Source organism: Phyllobates terribilis, unplaced genomic scaffold (assembly GCF_046119375.1).
Source record: "Phyllobates terribilis strain yellow unplaced genomic scaffold, ASM4611937v1 Scaffold_3__8_contigs__length_932513732, whole genome shotgun sequence".
NCBI classification, from domain to species: domain Eukaryota; kingdom Metazoa; phylum Chordata; class Amphibia; order Anura; family Dendrobatidae; genus Phyllobates; species Phyllobates terribilis.
Window position 1 is genome coordinate 364,488,441 of NW_027362763.1, and position 12,404 is coordinate 364,500,844.

The 12,404-nt window shown below is 44.0% G+C and overlaps 1 protein-coding gene across 8 annotated transcripts in view; it reads left to right on the top strand.

The window, feature by feature from the left end:
- DLGAP2 (DLG associated protein 2) overlaps positions 1 to 12,404 on the top strand; it is a 1,383,198-nt gene that overhangs the window by 973,534 nt on the left and 397,260 nt on the right. For 4 of the 8 annotated variants that reach the window (XM_073675370.1, XM_073675369.1, XM_073675368.1 and 1 more), the window contains one exon: positions 10,129 to 10,284. The exons of the other annotated variants lie outside the window; for them this stretch is intronic. In XM_073675370.1, the coding sequence (XP_073531471.1) occupies positions 10,248 to 10,284 (37 nt within the window). In that variant the 5' untranslated portion in view covers positions 10,129 to 10,247. The remainder of the gene's footprint in view (positions 1 to 10,128; positions 10,285 to 12,404) is intronic. 8 annotated transcript variants of the gene reach the window in all.

Consider the following 12,404-nt stretch of genomic DNA (forward strand, 5'->3'; position numbering starts at 1 on the left):
TTTCTAACCGTTTGTGCAGACAGATGCACATTTGTGGCCTGCTGGATGTCATTTTGCAGGGCTCTGGCAGTGCCCCTCCTGTTCCTCCTTGCACAAAGGCGGAGGTGCGGTCCTGCTGCTGGGTTGTTGCCCTCCTACGGCCCCCTCCACGTCTTCTGGTGTACTGGCCTGTCTCCTGGTAGTGCGTCCAGCCTCTGGACACTACGCTGACAGACACAGCAAACCTTCTTGCCACAGCTCGCATTGATGTGCCATCCTGGATGAGCTGCACTAACTGAGCAACTTCTGTGGGCTGTAGAGTCCGTCTCATGCTACCACGAATGTGAAAGCACAACCAACAGTCAAAAGTGACCAAAACATCAGCCAGAAAGTATTGGTACTGAGATGTGGTCTGTGGTCCCCACCTGCAGAACCACTCCTTTATTGAGGGTGTCTTGATGATTGCCAGTAATTTCCATCTATTGTCTATTCCATTTGCACAACAGCTTGAGAAATTGATTGTCAATCAGTGTTGCTTCGTAAGTGGACAGTTTGATTTCACAGAAGTTTGATTTACTTGGAGTTATATTCTATTGTTTAAGTGTTCCCTTTATTTTTTTGAGTAGTGTACATTATAAGTAAATTTAACTTATAGCCATTTCAAGATTAAGCATTTTCTATCATGAACATTTGTTATTGCAATATTATGTGAAATTTTAGAAAAGCAATAGGGTATTGTAGAAGCCACTTGTAATTCAGTATAATACAGCAGAGAAGTGGTGAAAAAAGTTAAAATATAACCTTTATTAATTCAGCTAAAATAACTCAGAGACTTAATAAAAAGGTCACAAGGACCATGAGTGCAAGAAATAATTGCCAACCTGTTATGGGACGTACACCTCCCTAGGTATTAGGAGTGTTAAGTGACACAGGTGAATACTAATATACAACTCACCCACCAATTAGCTGGCAAATGGGTGGTCAATAACAGTAGACCAGCTGAGAGAAGCAACAAACTGGGTATGACATATATTGGTTAATTTAGTGAGTCACTATAATAATGGAACAGTCTTACCACTTTGATGTCAATAATCTCCAGTGTTCTCATCAGCTCACAGACCAGGGCTCCTTAAAAATTCAGCCTCCAGCCGTGCAATGGACACACTTCCGACCCGTTTCCTCACATTGGTGGATCATCAGGGGAGTTAAGTGTTGGTGTGTCGAGATCTGTCGCCGGTTCTGGCGTGCGGCACAGCTCATGGACAGCATCTAACCTTTTTATATTAAGACGCGCTCTTGTGCGGCCAATACGTCACTTCTGGTTGCAGCCCCATTACTTCCGACACATGGACCGCATCACCTGGCGGTGACACGCAAACGTCACTTTCTGTGTGGTCACCAAAGCTAAAAATAGAAAGGCTGTATGTGATGACATACAGTACACACCAAACGTTTGGACACACCTTCTCATTTAAAGATTTTTCTATATTTTCTTGACTATGAAAATTGTACATTCACACTGAAGGCATCAAAACTATGAATTAACACATGTGGAATTATATACATAACAAAAAAGTGTGAAACAACTGAAAATATGTCTTATATTCTAGATTCTTCAAAGTAGCCACCTTACGCTTTGATGACTGCTTTGCACACTCTTGGCATTCTCTTGATGAGCTTCAAGAGGTAGTCACCGGAAATGGTCTTCCAACAATCTTAAAGGAGTTCCCAGAGATGCTTAGCACTTGTTGGCCCTTTTGCCTTAACTCTGCGGTCCAGCTCACCCCAAACCATCTCGATTGGGGTAAGGTCTGATGACTGTGGAGGCCTGGTCATCCGGCATAGCACCCCATCACTCTCCTTCTTGGTCAAATAGCCCTAACACAGCCTGGAGGTGTGCTGGGGTCATTGTCCTGTTGAAAAATAAATGATGGTCCAACTAAACGCAAACCGGATGGAATAGCATGCCGCTGCAAGATGCTGTGGTAGCCATGCTGGTTGAGTATGCCTTCAATTTTGAATAAATCCCCAACAGTGTCACCAGCAAAGCACCCCCACACCATCACACCTCCTCCTCCATGCTTCACGGTGGGAACCAGGCATGTAGAGTTCATCCGTTCACATTTTCTGCGTCGCACAAAGACACGGTAGTTGGAAGCAAAGATCTCAAATTTGGACTCATCAGACCAAAGCACAGATTTCCACTGGTTTAATGTCCATTCCTTGTGTTCTTTAGCCCAAACAAGTCTCTTCTGCTTGTTGCCTGTCCTTAGCAGTGGTTTCCTAGCAGCTATTTTACCATGAAGGCCTGCTGCACAAAGTCTCCTCTTAACAGCTGTTGTAGAGATGTGTCTGCTGCTAGAACTTTGTGTGGCATTGACCAGGTCACTAATCTGAGCTGCTGTTAACCTGCGATTTCTGAGGCTGGTGACTCGGATAAACTTATCCTCAGAAGCAGAGGTGACTCTTGGTCTTCCTTTTCTGGGGCAGTCCTCATGTGAGCCAGTTTCTTTGTAGCGCTTGATGGTTTTTGCAACTGCACTTGGGGACACTTTCAAAGTTTTCCCAATTTTTCGCACTGACTGACCTTCATTTCTTAAAGTAATGATGGCCATTCGTTTTTCTTTACTTAGCTGCTTTTTTCTTGCCATAATGCAAATTCTAACAGTCTATTCAGTAGGACTATCAGCTATGTATCCACCTGACTTCAGCACAACACAACTGATGGTCCCAACCCCATTTATAAGGCAAGAAATCCCACTTATTAAACCTGACAGGGCACACCTGTGAAGTGAAAACCATTTCCGGTGACTACCTCCTGAAGCTCATCAAGAGAATGCCAAGAGTGTGCAAAGCAGTCATCAAAGCAAAAGGTGGCTACTTTGAAGAACCTAGAATAGAAGACATATTTTCAGTTATTTCACACTTTTTTGTTAAATATATAATTCCACAGTGTTAATTCATAGTTTTGATGCCTTCAGTGTGAATGTGCAATTTTCATAATCAAGAAAATACAGAAAAATCTTTAAATGAGAAGGTGTGTCCAAACTTTTGGTCTGTACTGTGTATCCCATTAACATCACACTGCACCCTAATAGTGGATGGTAATGGAAATCTGTCACGGGGTCAGAAAAGTCAGTGGGGTAGAGGCAAATGGTGCACAAAAACAGATGCACATTCCTCCCCAAATGAAGGATGGATAGAGAATTATGGGCAAATGGATGAGAGGACTTAAAGGGCCAGGAAAAATAAGGCACAGGGAGAACGACTATTGGGACCGCAAATGATGACAGGAAATAGAAAGGAGATCTAAACAGACCCTACCAAAACCCTAAGCTCAGTAATCCCTACCTGACAGTGGAGGTTGGCACCCTAAAAACCTGCGCAATTTGGCACCCCCACTCTGCGGCGGCTGTCCCTACACTCCTCACCCTGTGTTGTCCCTATGGCTAAAGAAAAGACCTATAGGACAGCTGTTCGTTCAGGCCATATGGGGTGACAGTCTGTAGCTTGAAGATCCATTTGGTTTCTCTCTGTAGGATCATTTTGTCCCAATCATCTTCCCTGGGAGGGGGAGGAATTTTGTCGATGCCCATAAATCTCATGGCTTCCAGATGATCTGGATGCAGGGTATTGACATGTCTTGCTATGGGGGTATCTCTCTTCAGAATAATGTCTCTCTTGTGCTCCACCACCCTTCTCCGGAGCTCCCTTTTAGTTTTACCTACATATTCAGCACCACAGAAGCACGTGTCCTTGTATATTATCCCTTTAGACCTACAATTGATGAAATGTTTTATTACAAAGGTCTCACCCGTAATATTGCTCGTGAATTTCTTGCCCTGGGTCATCAATTTACAGGCCACACACCCACTACATCTGAAACTCCCCTTTATGGACCCTGATAGCCAGCTTTCTTCATGATGGCTAGTGTAGTGGCTATGAACAAGCCTATCCCTCAAGGATCTGCCTCTTTTGTAAGTGATTTGGGGCGCAGAACTAACAAATGTGCCTATGTCCTCATCCATCTGAAGGATTGGCCAGTGCTTCAAAAGTGTCTTGCGGACCAAGTCCGCTCTATTGGAGAAAGTGGTGACAAGCCTGCATATATTATCATACTTTTTGGGTTTAGGAGATGGATTCAATAAAGAATTGTGGTCTCTCACTATCTTCTCCCTGTACGCTCTTGACAACACCTTGCCTGGGTAACCCCTCTCATGGAAGTGTCTGCGTAAGTTGACGGCCTGCTCTTCAAAGGAAATGTCATCCGAGCAGTTCCTATGGATACGCATGAACTGCCCTTTGGGGATTCCCCTCTTGAGGGAGATTGGATGTTTTAGTACTTATCAATCCATCCTTCTCCTTTTGGGTTAAAATATCCAGAAACGGGAGTCTATCCACATCTATCTCACAGGTGAAATGGAGGTTCAGATTATTGTGATTAAGTCTGTCAACAAAATCTTCAAAATGTCTCTTGTCCCCTTTCCACAACACTAAAACATTGTCAATGTAACGGATCCAAAGAAGCACACGATCACTTCCCTCCGCAGGTATGTCCCCAAAGACCACAGTTTCCTTCCACCAGCCCAGGTACAGATTAGCGTACGATGGGGCGCATGGACTCCCCATCGCGGTCCCCCTGAGCTGGTATAAGTACTTCCTGTCAAACAAAAAAACATTTCTTGACAAACAAAAACAAAGTGCCTCCAGAATGAACCTACTGTGCTCTTTATATTGTCTGCCCCTCCCACTCAAGTAGTATTGAACTGCCTCCAGGCCCCCCTCATGTGGGATAGAAGAGTATAGTGATTCAACATCAATACTGGCTAACATCACCTCGGGATCCACCACCATGTTTTCCAATCTCCGAAGGATATCAGTTATGTCACCAACAAATGAATTGAGACCCGTTACAAACTGACCCAGTACCTTATCCAGGTAAATGCCCAAATTTTGGGTTAGGTTGTTAACCCCTGACACAATTGGTCGCCCCTTCTAAGGTTTTAATCCTTTGTGTACTTTCGGTAAACTGTAAAAAGTCGCAATAAATGGATGGCTTGGACAAATAAAGTCAAACTCCTGTTTACTGAGGACCCCATTCCCCAGGGCCTCCCTGGCTAGTCTGTGTAGTTCCAGGGAAAACTCCTTGGTTGGCTTGGAGTCCAAAATACAATAAGTCTTTGTCTTTTAACAGGTTTGTACACATATAATTATAATCACCCGATTATCACCACATTGCCGCCTTTATCTGACAGTTTGATAGTTATTGTGTGATCTTTTTCAAGGGCTAATAGGGCTTGCATTTCTTGGCTAGTAAGATTGTATTTATTCCATGATGGTTGTTTCCCCATATCTTGTAAGTCTTGAGTCACCGTACTAAGGAAAACGTCAATCGGGCCGAGGTCATTTGGGGGGGTGGGGGGCATCTTTGTGCTTTTAGCCTTTAGGTCCATGAAGGGGCCCTTCTCTTAAGAATTGGGATCAGGGTCGCTAAGATGAAAAAGTGTCCTAATGTCTGTCAGTAGATCATCTTGTACTACGAATTCGGCACACGTTTGTTTGTCATGCCTAATGAAATGTTTGCGCCACTTCAGTTTTCGGACAAACAAGTTTATATCCTTAATGGTTTCAAAAGAGTCAGTCAGTGGTAGGCACAAAACTCAGACCCTTACTTAAAACTGCCATTTCTGAGGCAAAAAGGGCTCTGGAAGACAGATTGGATACTTGGGGGTTTGTTAGGGGGTTTATTGTGGGGTCAGGGGGTTGGTCAGATTGAACCTGCTGCGTAGGGGATAACCCTCCTCTAAAAAATGCATTCCTGGGGAGGATCTCCTGTTGTCGATAATATACAAGGCCACGTGCTTCTGTGGTGCTGAATATGTAGGTAAAACTAAAAGGGAGCTCCGGAGAAGGGTGGGGGAGCACCAGCGAGACATTATTCTGAAGAGAGATGCCCCCATAGCAAGACATGTCAATACCCTGCATCCAGATCATCTGGAAGCCATGAGATTTATGGGCATCGACAAAATTCCTCCCCCTCCCAGGGAAGATGATTGGGACAAAATGATCCTACAGAGAGAAACCAAATGGATCTTCAAGCTACAAACTGTCACCCCATATGGCCTGAACGAACAGCTGTCCTATAGGTCTTTTCTTTAGCCATAGGGACAACACAGGGTGAGGAGTGTAGGGACAGCCGCCGCAGAGTGGGGGCGCCAAATTGCGCAGGTTTTTAGGGTGCCAACCTCCACTGTCAGGTAGGGATTACTGAGCTTAGGGTTTTGGTAGGGTCTGTTTAGATCTCCTTTCTATTTCCTGTCATCATTTGCGGTCCCGATAGTCGTTCTCCCTGTGCCTCATTTTTCCTGGCCCTTTAAGTCCTCTCATCCATTTGCCCATAATTCTCTATCCATCCTTCATTTGGGGAGGAATGTGCGTCTGTTTTTGTGCACCATTTGCCTCTACCCCACTGACTTTTCTGACCCCGTGACAGATTTCCATTACCATCCACTATTAGGGCGCTGTGTGATGTTAATGGGATATGTCATCACATCCAGCCTTTCTATTTTTAGCTTTGGTGACCACACAGGTTTGTAGTGGGAGCTCTGCCCACTCCCCTTCACCATAGCGATGACCATTCGGTTTAGTTCTCTGGTTGCCATCACTACTGCAGTAAGCGTCTTGCCCGATCTGTTAGCGCTGCAGCACGCGTATACCGGAAGTGACATTTGCGTGTCACTGCCAGTTGATGCGGTCCATGTGTCGGAAGTAATGGGGCCGCAACCGGAAGTAACGTATCGGCCGCACAGGAGCGCGGCTTAATATTAAAAGGTTAGATGCTGTCCATGAGCTGCGCCGCACACCAGAACCGGCGGCAGATCTTGACACACCAACACTTAACTCCCCTGATGATTCACCAATGTGAGGAAACGCGTCAGGAGTGTGTCTATTGCACGGCTGGAGGCTGAATTTTTAAGGAGCCCTGGTCTGTGAGCTGATGAGAACACTGGAGATTATTGACATCAAAGTGACTCTCTAAATTAACCAATATATGTCATACCCAGTTTGTTACTTCTCTCATCTGGTCTACTGTTATTGACCACCCATCTGCCAGCTAATTGGTGGGTGAGTTGTATATTAGTATTCACCTGTGTCACTCAATATTATGTGAACCATAAAATAATTCCATGTTTCTGCATGTAATAAAAACTGATTTTTAAATTCCTAAACCTTACAGCATAATTGTTTTATAATAATCCCTGCTAAGATACATTTTCATACTTTCCATATTTAATTTTTTCTTATTATTAACACTTTTTAAACACATTTTGGTGTAATTTATTAGCTAATTGAGATATTTCCAGCATTTGTGTATTTTTGATTTATACAGAATCTCTAGGCTACAGTAGGATGAACAGATGGCGGTAATTATAATGAACAGTTTTAGCCATTGCTGACTCTAGATCACTCATCTCAACTGATCTTTCTTGAGGGCATCTAAAGTAACTTTTACTTGCCATGAAAGCTACGCAAATGGAATTTATGAATGAATATTGTCAACCTGTGTTTCATGAAATTACAAAATAGCCGTTAATCCTATGCTATAAAGAGTTAGAAGGAAATTTGCGGATAATTTAAAGGCTATAAAAACGAACATAACTCTGGAAGCCTAAAGTGAGCAGTTAGGTTACAGCATAGTGGCATACTGAGAATCATAGCCGGCATGAGGCCATGGAGAAAATTAGTTACACACAACAATGCACTGTACATTTATAACATAAGGTTTGCCAGTGGCTCTCTGTAAATTACCATTTGCTTTCTTTTTATTCCAGCCTGGTTACTTTTAATTGATTCCCATTTCTCACTAACATCTGCATGTTCTAAAAATATTAAATGAGGCTAAAACTCTCAAAGAACAAGCAGCGTCTTATTCACTAGTAGTTTATTAGGGGGAAAAACGTAAACAAATTGTCATTTTTTTATAACTTTTTTTTTGCATAAATCAGTGAAATGTGAATATATAAAATATTATTGTGGCGGACACACAGCAGTTTCCTCATCTGTAGTTCCTTTTTACCTCCAGTGACCTCCAGTAACCTCCTCTATACCAAATACCCTTTCCAACGTAAATTCAACACAGGAGGAGGAGAAGCTGCAGCATGATCTCTCCCTCGTTTTTGGTTGATCTTCATTTACGTAATCTAGCAATAGATTCATTTATGGAAGGCTAAACAAAAGAATTTGAGTTGTACTTTCACAAATCTGTAAATTGTCAGCAGTTTGTCATAAATTTCTACTTTTCTACATGTTGTAGCAGTTTCTTCTGCAATATGAATAGTGGTTCAGGGCATACTGGCATCTTTAGGAAAATATGTCTTTAATTGGGTACCCTTTTAGAGCAAATACATTTTTTCTGATTGAAATTATTATTCAAGTTATTAGTAGTAAGTACAGTTGGGCAAAAAGATTTGCAAATCCCTGCTCTAGAGGCCATATTGATCGTTTGGTGACCACTGGAAAACTTTTCCTGCCTGTTGGCTTCCCTGCGCCTCCTCTGATTAGTAAACAGCCAGGGACACAATAGATCAAATCTTCTGTTTGGTAGACCTTGTACAATGTAATCGTTACAGCACAACACACGCATGACATGGCGACTACTAATCAGAAGGCGTGCCGGGGATGCTGGCAGGTAGGAGGAGATTTTCAGGGTTCTGGTCTGGCTGCCTAGCGGTTGCTGGACCTGGATTCTGCAAATCTTTTTGCTCAACTCTAGTAGTATTAATGGAAGTGCAAACAGAATAAATCCTAAAACTTGGCCAATGCTGCAGTTGTAATTTGCAGTATCTTATAGATTGCAAAGTGTAAATGTAGATGGAGATCATGTAAGAATGCAATAGAAATAACCACTCTAACTGAATGTAACTGCAGCACTGAACTCTGCTTCAGCTCATTCAGATGTCCGTTTTTCTCATACGTGTGCTATCTGTATTTTTCACTCGTTCCTGTGGTAATCTATGAGATAGTTCACATGTTCGATTTCTTCTTTGGTCCGAGTGATCTGCACAAAAGCATGGAAACTTGTCTTGTTCCAAGTGTCAGATCAAAATCAGCAATTCAAGTCTATGGGGCAGTGAAAAAAAACAGACCGCACTTGCATGCCATCTGTATGCTGTCCGTTTTTCATGGACTGTTTGATATGAGAAACTGGAGAAATTTTTTTAAGTTGATGAAACTGACCAAACTCTGTTGCTAATAACTGACCAAACTCTGACACTCTGATCAAAAACACTGGTGAAACTAGGACATTTTTTTTGCATCAAAATCACTAACTTCTATATTGCAGTTAACAATACTCAAATGAATGGAGCTGAGCTCCAATACCAGACATAGCTCATGGACAAGAGTGTCAGTTTTTTTTTCTTAAAGGGCTGTCCAGGACTTTTAACATTGATGGCCTATCCATAGGATGGATCATCAATGTCTGATCGGTGGGGAGTGACTCCCAGCAGTACCTGCGATTAGTTGTTTCTGGTGTCAGCAGCGACCGGAACTTCTCAGCATAGCTCTGTCAACGGAAGAGTGGTAACGGCAGGATACTGCACGTCCACCTCATATTGATTTGAATACGGGTGGATGTGAAGTACCCGTCCGCGGTCACCAAACAGTCAACATGGCTGTGTTGTGCAGCTCCGTAACTGAGAAGTTCCAGCTGCCACAACACCAAGAACAGCTGATTGGCGGGTGTCGCACCCCCACTGATCAGATGCTGATGATCCATCCTAATGATAGGCCATCATTGTTAAAGTCCCAGACGAACCCTTTAAGGCTCTGATCCTATACATTCCTTTATAAACAGAGGTGATGAATTAATACAGTAGCCACTATAACATAATGTAGCCAAATCTAATTATATGGAAGTGCATCTGCTCCAGAGATTACGTGGTATGTGCTAAAGAACGCATCATTTAAACTGATATTGTGTATTGACTCATATCTGTATTGAGGATATCAATGTGTTAATAAAGATAATGCAAATTTCCTTTTTGAAGTATAATGTATTGGCTTCATATTGCACATATATCAAAAAGAGGATAGGTAGAAACATCCCAGAAAACAGCGTCTAACAAATATAATTTAATTCCTCGACAGCGCAACATAGAGATCAGATGGGAGGGAGGCAGTGGACTTTATCTGGACTTCCAAAAAGCAATTGTCACTGCACCATACAGGAATTTTAACAAAAATGGCTTTGAGGGATATATACTGAGATGGATAGAAAACTTTCTTGGCGGAAGAAGACCGAAGGTCAGTATAAATGTCACTGCGAGTAACACATCCTGCGTGTTCTTGTACAACACAACCAGTGTACAGAGATGAGCGAATGGATTCACCTGATCTGATTTAGATGATTTGTCAGTTCGCTGATTCACCAACCTGTAAAGTACAAAGGGAAAAACAATTTACTGAAAAGTAAAATCAAGTGAAACAATTCACTCATCTCTTCTTGTGTATCTAACGGTAAACTAAAGTCACATGAGATCTGAGCAAAACTAAAATGATAAGTCAAGATGTAGATGGTTGTGTTGTTGTTTACAATTATGTGTTGAAAGAACAGATTTATGAGCCAAGATATCGTATTGAATCTTCCAGCCATGTATTCAAGTGCGGGCTCAGACAACGGGGTTCAAGTGCTGGAACAGTACAAGGACCCCTTTCTCTCCAAAATCCCTACATAGCTCACCTCCCTCTTGTCTCTTTAGCAAGCCCCATGCAAATAAGCCAATTTCTTTGGATGCAATCCACTGTAGCCATCATTAATTTTTTTCTGAATATCTCTATTTAGCATTAAAATATCTGGAATACTGTATTCCATCAGTAACATAAGGCAGTATTCCCAAACCATATGTGTCTCCCCAGCTGTTAGCAGCTGCAGATACTATTGTGTTACCAGGGATGTTGTAATAATGCTGAAACGTTATGATTAAAATCAACATTTTCATTTTAAGAGTTATTTTCATCTCAGGCCTTTTATGACTCAGACAGGAATATGTGAGTCTATGAGCCGGCCACAGAAGGTCTGGGACTCTGGAGACATCAAGTGAGTTCCCCATAACTCCTATAGAATGAACAGGAGTTACTGGAACGCGTAACACTGCGAGTTACATTGTTTCCAAAGATGTGAAGTCCAAAATGGCATAGGTCGCTGTGCTGCATTGTGTCCGTATCAACTTTTATGGAAGTTATCAAAATAGTGTAGAACAGTCCACTCAACCATTTCCAGAGCCCTGACTAGTTGTGGCCAGTTCATAGACAGCTATTCCTTTCTCAGCCATTTATGAGGATAAGTCATATCAATTGTAACGGGTCTGGGAGGTGGAACCTCTGAGCAACGATACAAAGGGGCAGTCCTTGTAAGGAAGCGGGTGGCTCCCAGGGTAGGCGGGCAGGTAGTCACGGCAAGTGACGGGGACAGTCTCTGGGTAGAAAGGGCAGGAGGTCACGGCAAGTGACGGGGACAGTCTCTGGGTAGAAGGGCAGGAGGTCACGGCAAGTGACGGGGACAGTCTCTGGGTAGAAGGGCAGGAGGTCACGGCAAGTGATGGGAACAGTCTCTTGACAGGCGGGTGGTCACGGCAAGTGATGGCTAAGCCTCCAGATAGGCTAGCAGGTGGGTAGCAGGTGGACACTCCCAGGTGAGCGGGCAAGAGTCTCTGGACAGGCAGGTGGTCACAGCAGATGACAGCAGAGCCTCCAGGTAGGCTAGCAGGCAGGTAGCAGATGAGCGCTCCCAGGTGAGCGGGTAAGAGTCTCTGGACAGGCAGGTGGTCACACCACGTGACGGCAGAGCCTCCAGGTAGGCTAGCAGGCAGGTAGCAGATGAGCGCTCCCAGGTGAGCGGGTAAGAGTCTCTGGACAGGCAGGTGGTCATAGCACGTGATGGCAGAGCCTCCAGGTAGGCTAGCAGGCAGGTAGCAGATGAGCGCTCCCAGGTGAGAGGGCAATCAGATCCATAGACAGACTGGCAGGGCTGGTAGGCAGACTGTCACACCGCAGGAATGCAAGTAGATAGACAAGTATCAGGCAGGTATCAAGCAGGAATCTGGCAGGTAACTGGCAGGTAACTGGCAGGTATCTGGTAACGGGACCTGAGGGCTGAAGCAGAGTGATAGGCTATGCAACAACATTGCTCGGGCACCTCCATTTTGAAGGAGGTGCCCTATATATGGTGAGGTCCTCCGGCCATTGGCTGGGGACTCCTTAGGACGGCGCGCGCGGCCCCTTTAAGAGAGGGGGAGCGCGCGCGCGCCCTAAGCACAGTGGCCGGGTAGCAGCGCGTGCTGCCAGCAGAGAGCGGGAGGAAGACGCCGGACACGGAGCGGAGAGGTGAGGGGAACAGCTAGGCAGGGACGCCGATGCTACAGTAC